Below are 22,116 nucleotides of genomic sequence, written 5' to 3'. Positions count from 1 at the left end.
TAGTAGTTATGTTAAATCAAAGAGAAAGATATTACGATACATCCGTACAGCCTTAACTTGATGCAAATAAAAATGAATCAGTAATTTCCAAGGCTGATATAATAGATCCGTAAGACACAATATAACATAGCAATTACGAGATTAGATTATGATTTGTTGAAATGCTTTATAAGGCAGGCAAACAGCAGGATACAGATCTGAACAGAACAATCAATCAGAATGCCAATATCACTGACCTCGGGGACCGTGAGATTTAAAATCAGTATCAAATTTAAACAAGACTGTATCCGCCAAAACTGCTCAGCAAAAAGTGAGTGTTAGTCGTGTGAATGGCGGAATTGGGAGCATTTGCTCGCCACGCGTCACTCAAGGCCTGCATACTTCATTATTATTTTATAAAAATAGTCCATGCGATACAACATGTTCATATTTCGTGCTCACTTTACCACTCATATCGGCACAAGGACGCTGCAGTAAAAACTGTAACTAAATACTTACTTGGTAAGAGAGCGATATCGGTTGCATTTTCTGCAAGCTCTCTTGGGGTTATCGTGATCTCAGATTAATGTATTCAATGCACTCGGCAATGCTCAGCCGATTGTCTGCCAATCAGTCACGAACATCGGAGTCGCACAAGAACCGTTTGCAGCTTTACCTACATTCATAAACATACGAACACTGCGCCGTTTTTGCGTCCTTCGCTAATTAATGTTACCTCGCCGACGCCCGTGCCGCGTGCGCTATGGGAACCCAAAGATTTTCATCTCTTGCGCAATACACTTAGTGGCTCACGAGGCACAAAAACGGCGTAATTGAGGCAGGAAACGAAACATATCATCGCATAAATATACGTATATGAAAAGCTTAAATTACTGGCGCTTAACACGAATCTTCTTTCTATTTTCTTGTTGTTATTTTGTTTTTATTGGAGTAAATTACGCCTATAATCATAATAAATCCAATAAAAACGAAAACTGCAGTAATAAATTTAACTAACTTCATTATGATAGTTTAGGCACCGATAAACTGGTCATTTGACGTCGTAAATCCGCGATGCGTGTGCGCATAGCGCGCACAATGGGCTGGTCTTATTGGTGACATCCGACATACCTGTGTTATTACCGTGGATCACGAGAGCAAGCGGAAACTGCCTAGAGGTTACGGTATTTCACACAGTAATTTTACAAGACGATCTACTTTTTTACGAGGAGGTAACTTGTAAAGAGTGTAAAGAAAAATATGTAAGCCTCAGTACTTAACTTATTCGGAATTCTAGAGTTTTTTATTAGCTCCTAAGCCAATGGGTCGGCTACTTGTTTCAAAGCCAGTGGTATTCTATAAAAATAAAATATCTGCCTCACCTCTATTAGGAAACGCAGCATAAAACTAAAAAAAAAAAAACAAAGGTATAATCGAAATACTTCAAGTTAACTAAGTGTCGCATTTACTCTATATGGCGCAAGGGCTATGGTCGCTATTCACGTTACAATTTATCAAAGCTTTCAACACCTGTTAGAACTAAAGAGATATGTGTTTCCGCTCTATTCCTCATTATGGAGTGTAAATTAAATAACAATCATAGAAGAATGTGGGTCGAGCTGATATCTACAAAACAATCTTAATTATATCCACTCTACCGCTTACCTACATATAATTGTAAGTTTTTTGGTGATAAGTACATAGTAGTAGATTGGTATTCGATTAATACATGTTACGGACATTTCGTTTTCGCATCTACGCTCTTACTACATAGTCTTCCATTGCATAAAATCCCCTTAAGCTTATATATTGAACTATTGTTCACTTCTTACGTTACAACTTACTTAATTTCGGCATATTTATAATTTCGTTGATTAAATAAATGATTTATAGATGTAGGTAAGTTGGACTTGTAATACGTATAATACCGCAACAAAAAAATACTCAGATTATAATAAAAGTTGATTATACTAAGTAAAATAGGCACCTAGTATCATCATCATTGGCCTTATACGTCTGTTTCAGACGATTTATGACGTCATTGCCTCGAAGAAATGCACTTTCTTTCATGACTGTACAAGCCAATCCTAGAGCGGCAAACTCTACCGCACACTCTGCAGGAGAAGTCTCCAACTGGTGGATTGTTGTTGGTTTGATGGCGTTTCATTCTCCTGCTCGCCAGTGTGTCAAACCAGGTGTGGTCATGAGTGTCGCGTCCATCGAGCAGCACACGCTTCTTCCACAGGTCTCGATCATCGGCGAGCTCCTCCCATGCCTCGTGGTAAATCCCAAATGAGCTCATGTCTCTTATATATCACCTAGGGCACCTAGTATATCACCTAGGTATCTATCTAGAAGTGAAAGTGCCGGTAGGTGACATCATGTCTATCAGGCTAGGTCCGAACTGGCAACACTGAGAGAAAACGATCTCTCCTTGACCACACATGTACCACAGCGACCACATCATCTAATATGTACAGCCTATCCGAGTATGAACAGGCTAGTTTCCAACTAGCCAAATCACTTACTTTTTACAAAACGTCAAAACACATAATTACTATAGAATTTGTATGGAAAAGCCCACTGTGACGTCATAGAAAAACGTGATAAAATGTCGAATATGAATGTTGTGTTGTATTATTACGTTTTTCTTGATTTAAATTCATAAATAACTTAAATAGAAAAAAGGAAATGTTCTTCGTTACTGTTAGATCTGTCTTTATTTAGTAATCAGAATTTCTTAATTCATCTTGAACCTAATACGGTCAGGAGTACTAATATGTATACACTTTGAAACCATGTCGCATTAACTTTTTTGACAAATTGAACCGTAAATCACATTAAATGTCAAATATGATAGTGCGACAGGGTTCTAAAGTGAGTACATGATATTGCTCATGACTGTACAGGACCCAATTCAAGCTATTTTTTGTAAATTACTAGATTCATATCTAGGATTTCAATTACATGGCTGTAATTTTATTAACAAAAAATACTACCGTAAAAAGTGCGTAACTTTAGATACCTATCTACTTCCTTGCTGTAAACAAAGAATACAAGACTTTGGAATCGCTGGGCTGTTGGCACTGATCAAAAATATTTTAAAGACAATATCTTTATCTCATCACAACATATCAACGATAAGGAAACTACAGCCAGTTTAATAGGTTCTTAAAAGGTAAATAACTTGCTCCAGTATTTACGGCCGTGTCACAAATATTGTCTGCGGAAACGTCACGTCCGGACCGGAAACTCGCAACTACCTACAATTAATTTTAAAAGGAGTGAATTACAACCTGTACCTATCATATATACTTTCTCCACTTTACATAAGAACCATGGGCATTCAGATCGGAGCATCCAGCGACAGTGACTTTAAACAGAGAAAACAATGCAGTTCCGGTGTGCTAGACATAATTGAACACTTTGTCTTTTGGAACGACAACATAAGTGCCACGCGTCTTCTCAGAGGGTGAACACAAGTTGGCAAAATGTAATTTTGAATGATCAATGTAATACACGTGTCTTCTCTGGTGTTCTTTTAATTGGCTATGTCAAATAATGTACTTTTCGAAACATCACAAGGGTTCACTTACCTATAGGAATACAAAAGGTTGACGTCATGAATATACGTGGTCAAAAGTCGAATTTGGCTCCTATTGCCAGATTAGCATTTTATGATTTATCTTTGACCCAGTCATCTACTCTGTCCCCTGCCTGCTTTTTTGGGTTCTTGCTTCTTGTATCGAAATGAAAAAATATAATTGAAAGTTTCCGTCGGTGAATCATGTAGCCTTAACCGTCTGTTGGTCAATCTGTCTAGGTTACCATGGTTACTTATTTAAAATTTATCAATTAACCAAGGTCGTAAAAAATAAATATCAATTCAATTTATTTTAAGTTTTTTCGAGTAAGTAGTACATTTCGCATACGCGCTTTATAAATTATAGTTACGGAAATGCCGTATCAACCCAAAAACAAATGTGTTCACTGCGTTTACTTGTTACACTTGTTCTACAGTTTTAAAATCTATTAAACGTAAGTGCGTTTAAGAGTAAGTACTCTTTGTATACATTTTCATCACTTGCATAACATATTGCGATAAACCACCAATAGTGTGCGAGGTCGCGATCGAGTGACATATCTATAATGACACTAGTATGGTGTGGATTCACCAAGGTCCGAGAAAGTGCCATATACACTATACAGTGAAAGCGAGCGAAGAGACGCGACGCCGAATATTACATAAACCGACTGTTTACCGATTAACTGAGCCAGTGCACAACACCTTGGTCATACTAACTTGGTCGTTTTATGTTCATTTCACATTAAACTTCTTACTATGCATACACCTCTGTTTAAATAAGTAAAATATTACACCTGCAAATAAGACATTCAATAACTATAATAAATCATACTGGCGCCACGAAAACCAGCTTAGTGCATCTAAATGGTTGATAAATGAGCCTCCAGTTGGTTGAGGGGAGGCCTGTGCCTCGCTGTGGGACGTATTAGGCAGTATATTATAAATGAAACAGATCATACTTAATTTTATTTTAGGTTTAAGATACTGCTTAATTATCTTTAACTTTTAAAAGTTTCGAAATCTATTTGCATTGAACTACAAACCATATCTAAAATCAGATTGTTGCTGGTTGATAGCTAGAGCGAATAGGTATTTACTAAATCCGCGTGCTCTATGTTATCCTATGTTTACATAGTTTATCATCATATAGGTAATGTAAGCGATGCGCCTTGGACTAAAATTTTTCATAGTTACAAAAAACTTTTAGGCTCAGCCGTCGGCAATAATTATAAATATATTATATTAATATATCATCATATTTATCGGTCGCCGAACACTGATCATAAAACACTTACTCGTACCTAATCGTTAATACAAAACAGAAGTCGTTTGAAGGAATTCCAATCGGATGAGGCTAGTTAAAGCGATAAATAATTTTACACTCAAATTAAAATAACTACTTTCGACTAATGGTTAAAAATATAGTAATAAAACTAATGTTCTAATGTACGTAATACATCAGGCGTAACCGAAATAAAATACGCAACTTTGAAGATACTGAGGTTTAAAAAGTAGTAAAATGTATATATAATTCAACATGATTTATTTCGATTCTTTTGCGCAATCCGTATTTTTGACGTATAACATATTATGTTATGGTAATAAATGAAAGTTCGTTAAGTTGGGTTATAAACAAACTTCTTAAAATAGTTTTAATTTAATTAACATGCATTATACATTTACGACGTCCCTTACGGGATAGTTAGTAAAAGTTATACAATTGTAATAATTATAAATTAATCCGAATTATTTCTAGATTTTTAGATTGCGTTGATGTCTTCTGTATGAAAAGTTTAGCAGTTACTCTCGGTTTTACCTTATAAGTGGGTAAGTAATATTAAAAATGGCTTTTTTCCTTTTCCATTTTATACAAAACACATAATAATATTAAATTCTTAATGAATATAAAAAGTTACCTTATTTTACAAAAATATATTTTTATATTTAAGCACATTACACAAAAAACGGGTTAAGGTTACTCTGAACAAATATTTAAGGTGCTTATTTTTTAGTAAATTTAAAGTAAAAAAATATAATATAATTTTATAACACTCTCACGTGCATTCGTCTCTTACGAGGTAGGCAGAATGTGCTTTGTTACTTAGATAGAAGTACATATTATTTGACGTAATTAAAGCATACCTAGGCCCAATATTATGAAAAATTTGGTTTATAAACTTGCATTAAATTCTTAATGTTATTGCTATCTAGTATCTCAGGATATAAATCGTAAAATGTATCGCTCTCTTAAATGCGGTTTCGCTGTATTTAGCATCAGTTTATGGATCGAAAGTTCTTGTAGTGTAGTGACCCTCTGTTAGGGCTGTCATAATTTCCTTAGCCAAGTTGCAAACGATATGTCAATCGACAGTGATAAAAATGTATGGGATTTACATAAGGTCAATCTCATACGTTTTTTTTACCACTTTCGAAAAATGAAAACAAAAGATCAGGAGCCTTTGCAACTTGGCAAGCAATTTCTTCTTCTTCTTCTTCCATACATTTTTATCACTGTCTTTATCATTTTATTGTTATCACCTTGGCTGAAGCCACTACTCTGATTGATTGATCTACTGTGGTTATATATCGAAAGTAATAAGAACCGACTATGTCGCTAAGTTGATTAACTCGGCAAGACACGTTAAGTTGTTGGTCCCGGATACTTATTTACTTAAGTAAGGTAGGTAAACGTAGTCGCGACATGAGCCATGTCACGCTTCTGGCGACTCAGTGATAAACCTGACACCAGGGTTGAAGAATTTGTTTATCAACGCACAAGTGAATAAACAGAAGCTAATGAGCTTCCCCTCATCATTATAAATCATCACACGACTACAGAAGACGTCTCTGGGATTCAAGAAGCCTCTGTGAGGCGCGATCCATCTAGACGTCAGGATCGTGAATTGCGTCCTTCATGTGTGCCAGCCCTACGATATGTATTGATCTCCATACAAAGACGCCGGTTACGACGACGCTGGACCGTGTCCAAGTTATCACTTCATCTACATGGTTTAAAAGCTGTAACTTAGTTGGTAAAACCCTCACCTCCCGTCTAACAGGTCAGAGGTGCGAACTTAGATTAGAAAGATTTCAACTGGTCAAGATTTTCTAAAAAGGAATTATTTTTGACATAACATGACAAAACTTCACGCCTTTATCCTGTAAGAGGTAGGCAGAGATGTTTAGTACACCTACTCCTCACCAGCTATGTTTAAGTCTCTACCCTATACGTATTTTTTTTGATTTACAACTTCTAAACTATATCCATAAAATTGAGGCTTTCAACTATGCAGATACTTAAATCTGTAGTTTGCAGACTGTCATTTTCCATAAACCATACAATATCAAATTCTTTATCAGTATATTCCATATTTGGACAGTCAATTTGGCTTAAATAGCTACGTCTATAACCGAATGCTTATTACGGCCGCGTTGTACAGGTTAAGTACACGTAAACGTCCATATAGTTTATAATACACCTGTCAATATCAAATCGATATCGAAGGCATTTTAAGATTGTATTTCTAAATACGGTACCTTTCGCAAGTCATGCACAAAGTATGTTTGGACAACTATGCACCTACGTACCGAACATTCATTTTTCTCGGCCATTTATATACAATTATTAATGTTTTTAATTAAACGTCTTTAGGAATAATGGAATGCCGTGCCTCCAATTTAATAGTGGTGTGTCTAAAGTAACCTTTTCAATTATACCCCATATTACGTGGCTTGAAGTTATTTAGGTTAAGTACGAGTACTTAGCTAAGTAAAACCTTTTCGAGATTTTTACTAGACACATTCTTCTCATGTTATGGGCGATAGGCTGATCCCTTATCACCATAAGATTCATCATATCCATCTTTGGACTTCGTATCAACAGTGGCTGCAAGTTGTCTTTGATTACTTGTGGCTCTGCCCACCCCATTAGGGATTACGGGCGTGAGTTTATGTATGTATGTATGTATTCTTCTCAAACACAAATGATTATTACTGACGAGCAATTTGTTTACACTTGTAATCTGTTAACCTACTTCGCGATATCAGATCGCGTACTTTAACACCTCCGTGAGATATTTTAATAATGGCTCTATTTTACTAACATCGTATTTCATGCATATGAGTGGCCTCTAGTTGTAATATTACTTAATTGATAGGTGCCCCAACAATGTGTTGACCAATCTTTCTTCATCTTTCCATCCATTGTTGTCCGCGTGGTGCAACGCTATTCTTGAAGCAAGTACTAGATCAAGTACAGACTCCCTTATAATAACTCGCAATTAACTACCGCCCAAATCGAGACGTGTATTTACATAAACGTTGCAACAGGTTGATATTTTACAACAATAGGATCGAAATGATTCGTTTTGAGAGCGTCCGACTGGAACCATCACTACACGTGACAAGCGGACCGTGTTACACCGGCTAATCCCCCTGTTTTTCTGCTGTTACACAGATTTTACTTAGTTGCCTGTTGTCTAATAACCATTATACGCAGACCTATCTACCCGCGGTATCGTAATCTTATAGAATAGTATGTACTTGTTCTAAATCGATTTGTTATTTACAAGTTTCTCTGGCTACAACACCTTTCTATGTTATTAGATTCAAAATTGCACGTGCGGCGCGGCCGGCTGAACTACATCGACATTTCACCAACTTCGCCAGGTATATCGCTCTCGTATCGTATATCTATGACTGTTGTAAGTGCTGGACACTCTGGATTTGTAACTTTATATGGCAGTTGGTGATGGCAGACAGCGTGACGTCAGCGGGTGTTGTAACAAGCGCAGTGGTAAGTAGGGCGCGCCGCTGTCGCCGCATCACAATTACCTTGTCTTCTAATCTGATCTGCCGGCACTTCCGTCCACCGACACGGCGCCTGTCAAAACTATCCAGTGTCCACCCATTGCAACTTTAATTCTTGCAATCTGTTATCTCTCATGATTCATCACCGATAAAGGAAATCAGTCGGCCACTGTTTACTTGTTAAGCCAATGTATGTAACGAACGACTTTCTCAGCAAAACTCCCAATTTACGACCCGAAGTGAAAGTCCTTGTTGTAAGCTCATTTCAATATCCTTACCGATGTTGAATCGTGATGAGCCTAATTTACAAATCCTTTACCTTAATTAAAACGATTTCATAATTAATTACCTACCTATTAAACATTATCTTTCATTGATGAATAATTTATTAAATCTTTGAACAATACGTAACTTTTTGATGAGTACCAACCATCGTATGACAAGCTGATTTCTTCACAATATCCTATGACTAGAACTTTGAAATGAATATGTTTTCACTTTTATTTGCTAGTCACTTTCAATTGCTGGTGTCATGCGCAGATAGGTTGCAACTGCTGCACATTCGTCAGGCAACGGAACCGGCAAAACACCTTATGAGCATGTTAATTACTATTCAGAATCGGATAAACTCATTTCTGAGAGCAGTTTCATTCATCTCACGACTCTGTTTAGCGTTAAATCGAACAACTTCAAGATGCAAGCGTCTAATAAGGATACTGGACAACTTTTTCTTAGTGTCGTAATTTCACGCCGGGTTAGGTATGACCGTCTATAGAAACTTTAAAAGCATTAGACTGGTTTGGTTTGTGTCTCATAAGCACATGTTTCGACGGAAGCCGCTGCTCATAGTAAACGACTCCACATGCCTGTGCTTAGTTGCATTAATGTGAAATTACCTAACATACCGCAGGTATTTCTGTGTAACACAAGTAAAAGGACAAGCACGACAGATCTTAATAGGAGGTTTCTCACATATTGCAAAACGCACGATTCACCCGTCCATCGTTTAAGAATGGAAAACTGATCTGTATGTTTTCGAATACGTGATGGACATGTATGTCTATAGATACGTAATATAATGTGATCCGACCCTGCCGGCGCGGCGTCATCGCCGATTTCCCTCATTCAGCGCTTATCGCTATCGGCCCACTGGAGTCGGTTCTTTCAAATATAATCCTGTCAGAAGACTCTGAGTGTTTAATTTTATACCGGGTGAAAGCCCTCAGCGCTCCCCTTTTGTCCGACGAAATAGTTAATGCCATTTGAGGCAATCAAGTCACCGAAACATAAAAAAGTACAATGATAGACCGAGTAGGAACAGAATGAGAATATAACTTCTATAGTCGACAAACAATACAATGCTTAATAGATCACGTGTAAATTCCTAATACCTGCAAATTACATGCTCAATGATAGGGCAATTTGTGCTACTCTACATTCTCAATAGTGGGTTAAGACAATAGACTTAGCCGTAAGAACAATTACTGTTGACATTTGACCGCCGCCGCGTGTGAACCCGCGGCAACCTTACGACAAGTGTCACATTATGCCAGCATACCACACACACAATCACACATAAATAAAACTGAACTAATTTCGATGTAATTCCACACGTGCTTACTATTAGTTCAAGGTTGTTTCTGTTTGTTTATCTCGTTTCAATTACTCACTTAATATTTTTAGTTTATATGCTTTTAATTAAATATAGATATACACAACAGATACACAGATAATTTAATACGTAAACAGATTTTCGACCTTTAAATAAAATATGAAGGCTTGTGAAAAGACTATTACGTAAGTACGCAAATAAACAAACGTGAAATGTATGATATGAATGAGTTTCACTATTCAATTCAAGTTAGTTTATAACATTTACTACCAAATCTATAAATCTTACTTGCGAGCACGATAAACACTGATTGATTTCTCTTTTCTAGAATCAGCTTTCGTTGTAGTATCCTCGTACCTACTTTCAACAGTTAATTGATTTACTTAGTGATCCCTCTCGACTAATTATTCCATTAGGTAGGTATGCTATAAATTGTAATACTTCACATAATATTGTAATTTGTGAAATATTACTGTCGTATACATAAAAAGAGTACTTATTTTTAATTTAATTGGAACTTACTCTTACAACATTGTGAACGATTACCATTCACCATTGCCACTATTTTACGCTGAAATTAAGTTTAGTACGATCATATTAAGAAACTGCTATAAAAAGAAAAGTATAATATGAATAATATAACAGAAAATTATAGAGATATCACGTGGTAATAATGATGTTAAAACTTGTTGAACTTGATACAGGAAACGCCAAAAAGTGGACGGAATTTCTTCCAATTAACCGGATTAATTTTAAACTTAAGACGTGTTCTTTCTCTTATAAATAATTTCATTCATACATATCTCTTGCGTAATGTTATGACTAAAAATTCCACTTAAAAATATATTCAAATATTTACTCATATAATAATTATAAAGTTTGGTTTATCAAATACTGGACTTTCGTAATATGAACTTAAAATTTGTAAATGTAAAAATATATTTAAAAGCAGGTCAAAAGGCTGACGAGCCTGATGGTCCAGTATTACAAAATTGTGCTCGTTTCGGCACATTTCATTACATAGTAAAAAATACTTTTACACTTCTACAATTTCAACTTTGGAGTTGATGACTCAAGATCTTCTCATGAAATAGCCTTTAAATGCCAACTTATTTCTCGTCCTGCGGCGATCCTTCTACTGACCAGTTTTACACAATATTTAAATGGTAATATTTCCATCTACAGAAATATATAACTAGGTTTACTTTATATATATAATATAATAATAAATTATGCTTACGTCTCTCGTTTCTAATAAAGTTACGCCTAGCCTGTGTGATAACGTGGACCTTCACGCGGTAAAATTGACCGCTTAAATGTATAATGCATAATATTTAACAACATAAGCAGAGAGCTAAGGGTGTTGTAACCTAATGCAATTATTGATTTGTAAAACGGCAGCGAGCGACTAATTCTGCGGACCTTGTTAGTGTGCATATAATTAGCCCCGATACTACTTGCAGCCTACAAATCAATGTCCAGGAGGCTGCACAATCATTTATCAAATATTTAATATATAATTTTAACGAGATGTTCTTCCAAAGACGAAAGAAATAGAAACTGTTAAGAAGTTTTCTAATATTTACAACAAAGTTTACTCTTAAATTGCTTTTTAATTGTTTTAATTGAATGTTGTGCATGGTTTCAGTTATATTATCTTATAATCTTTCCTGTCCTGCCTTCAATAAGTACAATACTTACATACATTTAATTTACCTAAACCTCAAAAACCCTTCATTTATTAATGGTGTAGGCAATGAAGCAATTTTTTGTATAAAGACCCAACATTAAATCCTCACGCGCTGAAATTTTGCTTGGTTATAGTACAGCAGTATGTCCATTTCACAATACTTTATCATACTGCAAAGTTTCGTCGCCTGAGGAATTACTGTTGGGGTCCACTGTCTTCCTTTCTTACACTATACGTAAGTAGGTACTATATCTTTTTTTGGAGTAGGCAATCGCACTCCAAAAATTTCGGACCTATTTACTGGGATCTTAGTTGGTCAGGTATTGACCTGTACCCATATATCATTGCACTGCGCCGCAAGGCTAGAGATAATTTGTAAAAACAAATTGTTGGTACGAGATCTGAACCCACGTCCGCTCCTCATGAATATTAAAATGTTTATTATGAAGTAAAGTGAAATACATTTTGATATTTAACACTTCCTATGAGTCAATCGCTTTCTGTAGTGAGAGGGCTGGGACCTTAGTACCATATCGGTTGGCAACTTATACAAAGTTGAAATATTAAATTGTGCAGTAATATCGAATAAATCTACCGACGACGACCTCTGTGGTTTAGTGGTTTAAATATATCTACTTGATCGCGAGATTTTGTTACCTAAACCTACATATAATTATTTAGCATTCTCTTTTTCTCGTTCTATGCATCAAGTAATGTCCATTGTGATAATCATTTTAACGAGGGAGATGGCGCTGTCCAACTCGTACGTGATATTTACCTATTTTCTCATTGCTCGGGTAATAAGTATGAAAAATAAAATGTTTCTTGATATTTGGATCAGATTTGTGTAGAATTATGTTCTTACCTAGATTGTTTCTTTTCTTTTTGATCAGAATAATTGGAAAAATGTGTTGTACCTGGGTGCAATAACAGGGTCATCATTTTATACCCAAAAACAAAGATAACAGATGCATTTTTGTGAAATCCATGAAATTTGAAGGATAAACGAAGGCAGCATTAGACAGGGCTATCTATGTCTTAATTAAGGGAACGTGCCTCTCATTATCATAAAATCTTGTCATCAAAATATCTGCCATTCACTTATGGATCTGTCGACTCCAGTAAGGATTACTTACGAGTGCCTACTATGGCCTACTACTGATCAATGATATCACGAAATGTACCTGTCAAAAGCTTTGACAACGCGCACGTATAGTGATCAAGGCTACTTCCAATGAGCATGATCGCCAAATGTCTATTCAATCTATGATCTATTGTCGTTGTATAACAAGTACGTGCGCCGGCAACAAATAAGACAATATTGTTCAAATGCGTAAACTGCATCGGCAGTTGCGTCACGAAAGTTATCGAGGCGAGACGCGGAAGCAATCACTGTACATGCAAATCATTATGATTGTACCGAGATTCGAACCCCGACACATTTACCTGAAAATTGTGCCTCAAATCTATACCGACATAATGAACAATACAGAAATGAAGATATTATTCCCTAGATAATGGTATAGTAGAGTTCGTGAGAGGTTGCGGCATTGTCTACTAAAATAACAGGTGTCATCTAGAGTTTCAATCTTACGATGAACTAATTTTGTAGGCGGGGTGCGGTGCTGGTATCATTGTGAGGTTGTATTTTTAGTTGCAAGGTCGTAGAAAAAGTGAATCAGGGCTTTAATTACATCGTCATGGAGCTATATTCTGTCCAAATGAAGTTTAGACAATTTTAATACTTGTGTAAGTACGTACTGTGAAAAAAAAACATTGCAAAAAATATCAACGCTCTCAAAAAGAAATCGTATAGGTACAAGAAAGATTTATATTGACCGCTAATTACGCAACTAAAGAAAAAAAAAGTAAAACATTCTGTGAGTAGTTATAAAACGCAACAAATAGCATCATAACGAAATTACAAGTTACGTTTCATTCATCTATAACGTCTTCACCGCCGCCAATACACGTAACGACCGTCGGTGGAGGTCGCGAAGGTCGTACGCCACGTACCATAACTGGTGAAAGCGCATCCGTCCGTCCACTACAATCGCAGTGTTTACCGCACTAATGTGACACGCAAGCCACAGCCAATCAAACGCATGCGGAAACTGTTTATCTCATTAATCCGTTTAATTACACCCACTCTACCGCCTTTTTCTTGAGCAAGGCCATCAAATCCGGCCACATTGTTATGTCCAGTCCGATAATACTTTCACATTTATTAACGCGATTGTTGTTTGGTGCAGTTCATAAAATGGCAGATAAGTATAACCTACCGATACACACCTCTTCCTGTAACAAAGACAGGTTTTGTTACGTCTGCCCCCAGCCAAATAGAAGTGTAATCAGCATAATTATTTAAGAAGTGCATACAACTTGTTACCGCGGAGCAAGTTACGTTTAATTTAGTGTTCATCATCTGACAACATTGTGTACGCGGGCAACTTAATTATCTAAAGGAATGCTTGTCTTACATACTTGCTTAGTGATGATAGGTAATATTCATTTCCTGTAGTGTACCTACGCAATCTGCTCGCGTGCGAACAACAAACGGTTTACCGACACAAGGTGCTCTTCGAATAGCTTCACTTCTCAACAGCTCTGACATAATAACGTGTAACACTTGCTGGTTAAGATAACATAATAGACGCCAAAATACGCGCTGCCGCCGCCGTCGGAAGATGTTATAGTTATAAACAACATAATCTATAAAACTTTGTGGTCGGTTATCTATGGCAAGAGTCTATGATGTTGTCCACAACAGCAATTTTATTTACAAATCTGCTCACATGTGTTCATTTTATGTAAACTTAATTTGCTTTTATCAGACTTATAGTAAGTTTCAAATACAGAACAAAATTAACGAACATTCATTTCTGCCTCTATCATTTCAATTCTCAATTATTTATTGCATTCCATGTAGTACAATGCGGTGTTACATAGGCATAGGAACTAAAACATGGACCCTCATTTCGTGTCATATACTTACTTATCTAATTGTAATAAGTATTTTTGTAAGCATAACACGAAGAGGCGATTTTATAAAAGTGACATTGCAAGACTAAAACTAGACCAAACCACTATAACCACATGACTTGTAAAGTTTAAATATATCACTAGGAATGTAAGAAACTCTCATCGTAAAATAGTCAATTACACCATAAGTAACTACTTAGTATCATCTTGATATAAATGTCATTTGTTGCATAACACGCCGTTAAAGTAATGGCATACCAATGTACAGGAAAACAGAGCATTTATTTAAAGCTCGAGTTTGCATCTTAGTGATACGTAATATATTGAAACATAATTTTGCTTGTCATTAAAGCCTTTATAATCGTGTTTTCTGTTATCGTTGATTGCGGAAACGTGTATCAACATCACTCGACAGGGAAAGCTAGGCGAGACTGACGGACGAAACAAAAAAAAACGCTTCCTCGTTTTAGAAATGTCCATCATTCTGTCTCGTTGCCTGGCGAATAGATACCTACTGGTGAATTCTGGAACTGGTTATTATGAAGAAAGTTACAGTTGCATGGTAGAGAATATCTGGAGAATAAATACCTGATAATGAAGAATAACGCAAAAGCAAAAATTTTTATTAGTAGTAAACATTTTCGTTGCGACAGATTCGCGTTTAACCGCAATATAACTTGATGATAAGTGACGATGCGGCCTAAGGAATACTTTTACTTCGCAAAACACCTATTCACTCTAGCCTTGAAAACTCCAAGATTATCTATGTTTTCTTTTTTGAAACACTACTATTTAATATTTATAGATACGAGTAACAAGAGATTTGGGTCATTGTCAGATTTGTGTTTCTTGTGCGGAAAAATATATGCAATAGTATAAATAAATAATGCGAAATATTCATTTTAAAATAAATTGTGTGTAAGTATATTAAAATTCAACTGCTCCATTTGTCTGGGTACGACTAACATCGTCAGCAAAAACAAACAATCAAAAAGTAAGGTCGCGGTTTCATGTAAGTAGTTTTATTGTAACAATTTGATATTTTACAACATATTGTTCTTAATTATTTTTCACGTTTCACGAAACCGCGTATGTTCTGTTGCGACAAATTCAATAAAATTTGTAGCTGTACTTAGTGCTTGTACTTAGTGCAATAATAGAAGTGTCAAAGTAGTGTACGTAACTACTTAAGACTACAACGTACCAAACATTATTATCATTAAATAAAATAGAAACTGTCACAAATAAGAAGGTGACATGTCTCCAACATAAATTGAACATTAAGGTAAGTACCCAATTTAAAATGAATATGCTCTACATAAGGTTAAAACCGACGACATGTGTTACGACTATTATTGTTTATTTAAATGACGAAGGCCTTAGAAACAATGAACAGTAAGTAGTACCCACAGCACAAGGCAATGTAAAGTCCTTACGCGACAGTTTTGCGTTACGCGACTCGGTCACAACGTAACGTAACCGCTGGTTTTTCTTATGAAGACATTGGCATTGAGAACAATCTTGTTTCCAGTCTTTGTTTAATTCGAAAATGATTTTTTTTAGTTAGAGGTCGATGAGTAAATTCGCGATGACTTTCGTGCTGCTTAACGTAATTAAATGGGCTAACGTTCGTGTCAGGCGTAATTCCGGCGGGATGGCACAACCTCATTCCTTTACAAACATTACACAGATACTTACAGCAAAAATTTAAATGATCTGAGTCATTTAAATTTTTACTTGTAAGTACAATACTCGTAATATGTGTATGGGCATTTTGCAAGCCGAATATTTATGGTAAGCAATAATTAATATCTATTCTAATTTGAAACAGTCGCGCAAATTACGTAAATTTAAATTTAAATCAATCGAGATGGGTTTATAAACCAAAAAGATTTAAAAGCTAATAAAATATTACATTTATACGAATCACTTCTAGGAAAGGCCTTCCTTCCTCGATAGAGTATGCATTTGCATTTTTGATCAATTTGTAATTATGTCCCTACTCTGATTAATACTTCAATTACAAATGTAAATGGAGCAAATAATTATTGAACTTGCTTAGAGCAATACAGCAGAGGTCGATTATGAAAAAATGCTGTTTTAATTCTAGACGCCACGACCACTTAGAACAACTGACAAAATGATATTTAATAGACGTTAATATGTATAAACTGCTTAATATAATCATTAACAACGTGACCTAAGTATACGACGAGTATCATAAGGCTGCAAAAACTTTTCGTCTTCAAAATAAATACGAAATATTTCCTTTAATAAGTACACTATAATTTTATATTTTTTTACAGAAACTTACCACAAAGTATAAGCATCAAGGTTCCCATTTTGTCCGGTTATTACATCAATATTATCCAATAATAGTGCATAGAATCCTGATCGTTCACGTGTTCACTTTCGCGCGTATTTTATTTAGTTTTCCCGCGCAGGCGCAATGGACACGCGCGTGCGTTTAACGGCTCGCGAATCGAGTAAACTGAGCGCGCGCGCATACAGCCAACTATGGTCAGGAAAAGGCTCTACGCAACGCATGATATGAATGCACGGTATTTGCATATAGGGCTACGTAATATTAGGTTTTATTTAAGGAGGAATCTCATTTTTCTACGCTGGAATAATTATACATTTGCATCCCTAAAACGGTTATTATTAATAAACCGTTCATGCCTTCTCTAATCTCTTTTGTAACTACCTTTAGCATTTTATTTTGATGCCATAAAGTTTTGATCTCTATGTGAAATGTCAGCCACAGTTTTTTCTCTCTCAATCCAAGCTCGTGATCCATAATGGGGTGGATAGAGCCAAAAGTAACAGATGATACTACTTTTGACACGATATAATGGAATATGATCGACAGCTTCTCTCTATTTAGCTCAGACGCACTACATAATGTAAAAATATATTATCTATTTAATTACTTCCTCGTAGTATATGACAATGGTAATACTTACTTGCTTTATTTTTGAGTAGTTCATTTTTTGACGTGACTTATTGTAGATGTGCCGCAGATGGCATTAACTATTGGCCGGACAAATGGGGATCTCTGAAGGCTCTCACCCGGCGAGTAGTTCATAGTTTTTATAGCTACTAACAAAAATGACGCATTAATTCATAAGTTTTCTCCTTTGTTTGACATAAGTTACCTTCACAAAAAATGTTTATCAGAAAGAATACGTAATAAACATTATAATCACGACATACCATAGGGAAAATGGCAGCGTTGAGGCCACGAAAAATATTTCCCACGTTAGTAACAACGGGCAATTCATATCGACGGCCTCTGCTTATGAATCGCCATTGTTAAACATGCTTCGTTTGGTATTGTATGCGAATTTTGGACACACGCGAATGTTAGATTGGAGAGTTTTCCCGGAAGGGGTCAAGGTTTAGCCAATCTTACTCAATAGCATGTTGAATACGAATGTAATGTCTATGATTAAGTAGTTACTGATATACCGAGCTTATATTATCGTCTAATCAAAGTGACTTATGTTGTATTTTCTCAGTGAAATAGAATCCCTTACTCCTCCCCTCTTCCAGCCCGCAGTAGAGTACCGTATTGGAGTAAGCTCTACATCGCCGTCACTTGAGTAGAGTACTTTACGTCCTATACTCAAACCACGTTATACAATACAGTACCTACCTGTAGACCATAATCATAAATTGCAAAAAATAATACTGATTCGTTGATATGTCATGTATGTAGGAAGTCAAGTCTCGTGCTAATGTAGATCAAAATCTTACTAGTGTTATCCCGTTTACTTACCTCTTCTAAAGATTTGATAGACCTGGTTTTTTACAGATGAGAGCGGGCCTTCCAACCCATTTAAGTTGTGTGACCTGGGTTTCACCCTGTCGAACACGTGGTATTAATTTATGATCATTGCTATGTGCTGGTTTTCGAACCTGCGACCCTACAGTGGAAATCAAACGTGCGATCACTACACAGCTAATCAATTTATTTTAAAAAGAACTCTCCATTAATTTACTGGCCGTTCGCCTTATTAGATTTTTTTATTAACAATAACTTCGAGTAAAATAATGAAGTATTATTACTAACTACTGATTTCCGCTTTACTTTATAACTGCTTCAGCCTCGACCTTTTAAATACTGAAGTCTAGATTGAAAGTAGTAGTTATAATAAAAGAACACTCTTATTATTACAATAATATATTTAAAAGTATTACAATTGTATTCAATAAGTTCTTACTTTAAACCGACAAAGGGATTGTGTCCTCTAACATGATGGACTAATGTTATGGGCGATAGGCTGATCCCTTATCACCATAAGGTTTATCATATCCAGCTTACGACATCGTATCAACAGTGGCTGCAACCCCATTGGGGATTACGCGCATAAGTTTATGTATGTATGTAGTAAGTTCTTACTTAAAATAAAATGTTTTCATCAACTAAGTATATTAAGCAATGTTCTACTTAGAAATCTTATTTATTTATTTAAGTAAATATCTAATGGCAGTTTTATAATCACTATGAATTGATTTTCTTAATCTTTAGTTTTCTTTACTTGAGCACTATCACGAAGTAAGTAAATAATAAAGAATCAATAGAAAAATATTTTGGATTATGTTATGACCTCAAAGTACATAGAAGTCGAGGCAGACTCATAAAACATGGTGACGACCTCAATGCTTATCGGAGGGATTGGCCGGGGTTCGCGCTAAGTCGAGAGGACTGGAAAGATCAAGGGCAGGCCTTTGCCCGGCAGTGGGATTGAATAGGCTAGGTAAGAAAAGATAACATGTTATGACGTACAATTATTGACGTACTGGGCGTTCGATGTCTAATATATCGTATATATTATGCTAGAAATTCGATCGCTCTTCTAAATAACATACAAACTGAATGACGTAATGAAGTAGAAAAGTTTTAAATGTGCAATTGGTTTTCTAACGACCTGCCAGTAGTAGGTCTGATCACTGATGACGTATAGAATAATATATTTTATACTATTTTTACTTAGCTAATTACGTATAAAGTACAAACTACCAACACAGGAAAAAGACTAGCAAAGAAATAGGTATTTATAATTGCTACCAAAAAGCCATCTTTCCTGGTGTAATAGAATTCAACGCTAATGGAAATAAACATTTTATAAAGAAGAAAGGTGAGGAAAATTGGTATTAGACAGGACTAGATTTATTTTAATCGTTCGTCAAAAGAGACAAAAAAGTACAGGCATAAGTTTAGTCCTGTCAAATAAGTTAGCCATGTAATTTCGAATCGACACCATTTCATAATTGCCTTGTGTCTTGTTTATACAGGGTATTAGTGGCATCGTAGCGAATTCTGAGGGGAATGATTCAGACCAAGATTCTGAGGTGATATCAAGTAGAATTTCTTGTGAGAAAAAATCATGAAAATTTTAGTTAAGTTAGTTTTTTTTAAGTTATTTTCAGATCCATACCTTTGCGACGGAAAATTCCACTTGATATCAACTCAGAATCATGGTCTGTTTCATCCCTTAAAGTTTTCGTTACGATGTCGCTAACACACTGCGTATTTTGCTGTTGTCGGAATTGTGTTCTTTCAATCATGATAGATCATTTCATCATATTCTTGTGGCTCTGTTCACTAGTATTCATCAACGTTTGTGTAATACATTTCTATAATTAGGACGTGAGTTTATAAAATAACTAATACTTTATCTTACTATGACATCTTTTTTGGACTGTACAATTGCAATAAAACACTTTTGATTTTGATTTTATATCACACACAGGAAACAACAAAAGAGACATAAAAAGTACAATAGACCTTTGGGGGTAGAATACATAATTAAATATTATAGCATATAGCGAGATAGTGCAGCTTTGGTACTTGTACATATCATACATACTTAAGTAGATACATATACGATACATACATAATAATACCATTCAAGAGACGAGGATAGGTAGATCATAAAGATGAAGAGGAAATAGAATTTAGGAAATATGTCTTGACTTATCCTTTAAAGGACTGCAATGATGACGCTCTTGTAACGCTTTCAGGCAGAGAATTCGATAGATCGACAGACTGCACCATAAATCAGGTCATTTACGTTTATATATGTGCATATTTTCTTGAGATTTTGTTAGAGGTAGACACTACAATTTCAATGGTAGGTAAATACAATCAAAATGTACTTAAAACTTCGAAATATTATAGAGCTACAAGTAAGCCAGACTCCAGAAATTAACTGATATTATTAAAATTCATAATTTAAGTTTTCTTTCACAATCAATCAATCCTACTAACGGTTAATTACAATCACTACGCCTAACGAACATGAACATTTTACACGTGTGTTGTTACTATTGCTATTTTTAAATACCATGGGACTAAAATTTATCAAAAAAATGTCTATGTCCATTTTAATTAGTTTTGTCTTTTGGGTCATAATCGATCGATGATGATTTCCAAAATGTCTCATTTATAGTTTATTTTGAATAGGCAGGTGGCCTTGAAGAGACTGCTTCTTAGCAATAAGGGCGCCTAAAATTATCTTTATTTGTCTTTTGTATCTTGTAGATTCCTGTGTGCTACATATATTAAGTACTTACAGGTAGGTTGGTAAATTTTAGGTATCTATTATAAAACGTGTTTCGTGAAGATTTTTGTTCGATATTCTTGCATCTGCCTTATCTGTTTTACATAATCGAATCGAATTACAATTACCATTAAATGATACTTAGTAGTTGTTACTCAACCAGTTAATCTGCTTTCTATTTGCGTGTTAACGGCTGTTAAAGGGCCTAACTGTATTGATTTTGGGCATGTTCCTACTTAATTTTCTTTTAGCAATCCTATCATCATTATAAAAAGTGTTCAATACTTAGTGATTCTGTAAGTAAATCTCCAAGCAAATAATTAATAATGCCATCTGAGGCAAACCTGCGAGGCCTAAAAGAAGTCACGTCAACAAAAAAATAAGTAGGTAGTCTTCAAGAGACTTGTGCCACAAAACTACAAAAATCACATTCTTACCTTGTGTCATAGAATAAGGAACAATACTACGTATAGAACGGCAACTCTCCGCTCCCCACCAGCGTCTGAGCTAGGTTTACCTCACCCCCCTCGGCCTTACTTACTTTAGTCTTCAATCGTATGGGCGTCAGACGTCACACACACAGGTGCCCGTGTACGATAATGTTAATGTGTGGTGTCTGTGTAAAACGAGGTTGTTTGTATGAAAAGTTGTTGTTGCTCGTACGGTGTGTGCTTGTGTCGTCTAACGCATATCTAAGTGAGAGCGAGATAAAGTCCGCTTGCTGTCTCTTTTACTACTTAGTCGCTTACGGCCATTTAAGACTAAAGTAAGACCCAACCCTCCAACCCTGCAAATTGGTGCGGGGCGAGGTAGTTATTTTATTCTATGCTTGCGGCTCAAGCCACCCGGATAGGGATTATAGGCGCAAAATATTAATGTCTGTCTATTA

General features: G+C 35.7%; 1 protein-coding gene across 1 annotated transcript in view; it reads right to left on the bottom strand.

Moving 5' to 3' along the window:
• LOC126370048 (uncharacterized) overlaps window positions 1–17,130 on the bottom strand; it is a 40,705-nt gene extending 23,575 nt beyond the window's left edge. The window contains exon 1 of the mRNA XM_050014690.1: window positions 16,973–17,130. Coding sequence (XP_049870647.1) covers window positions 16,973–17,000 — 28 coding nt within the window. The 5' untranslated portion in view covers window positions 17,001–17,130. The remainder of the gene's footprint in view (window positions 1–16,972) is intronic.
• Window positions 17,131–22,116: the final 4,986 nt, after the last annotated feature.

This window comes from Pectinophora gossypiella, chromosome 10 (genome assembly GCF_024362695.1).
Source record: "Pectinophora gossypiella chromosome 10, ilPecGoss1.1, whole genome shotgun sequence".
NCBI lineage: Eukaryota > Metazoa > Arthropoda > Insecta > Lepidoptera > Gelechiidae > Pectinophora > Pectinophora gossypiella.
Note: the sequence above shows the minus strand (reverse complement) of the source record. Positions and strands in the feature narration are given on the sequence as shown.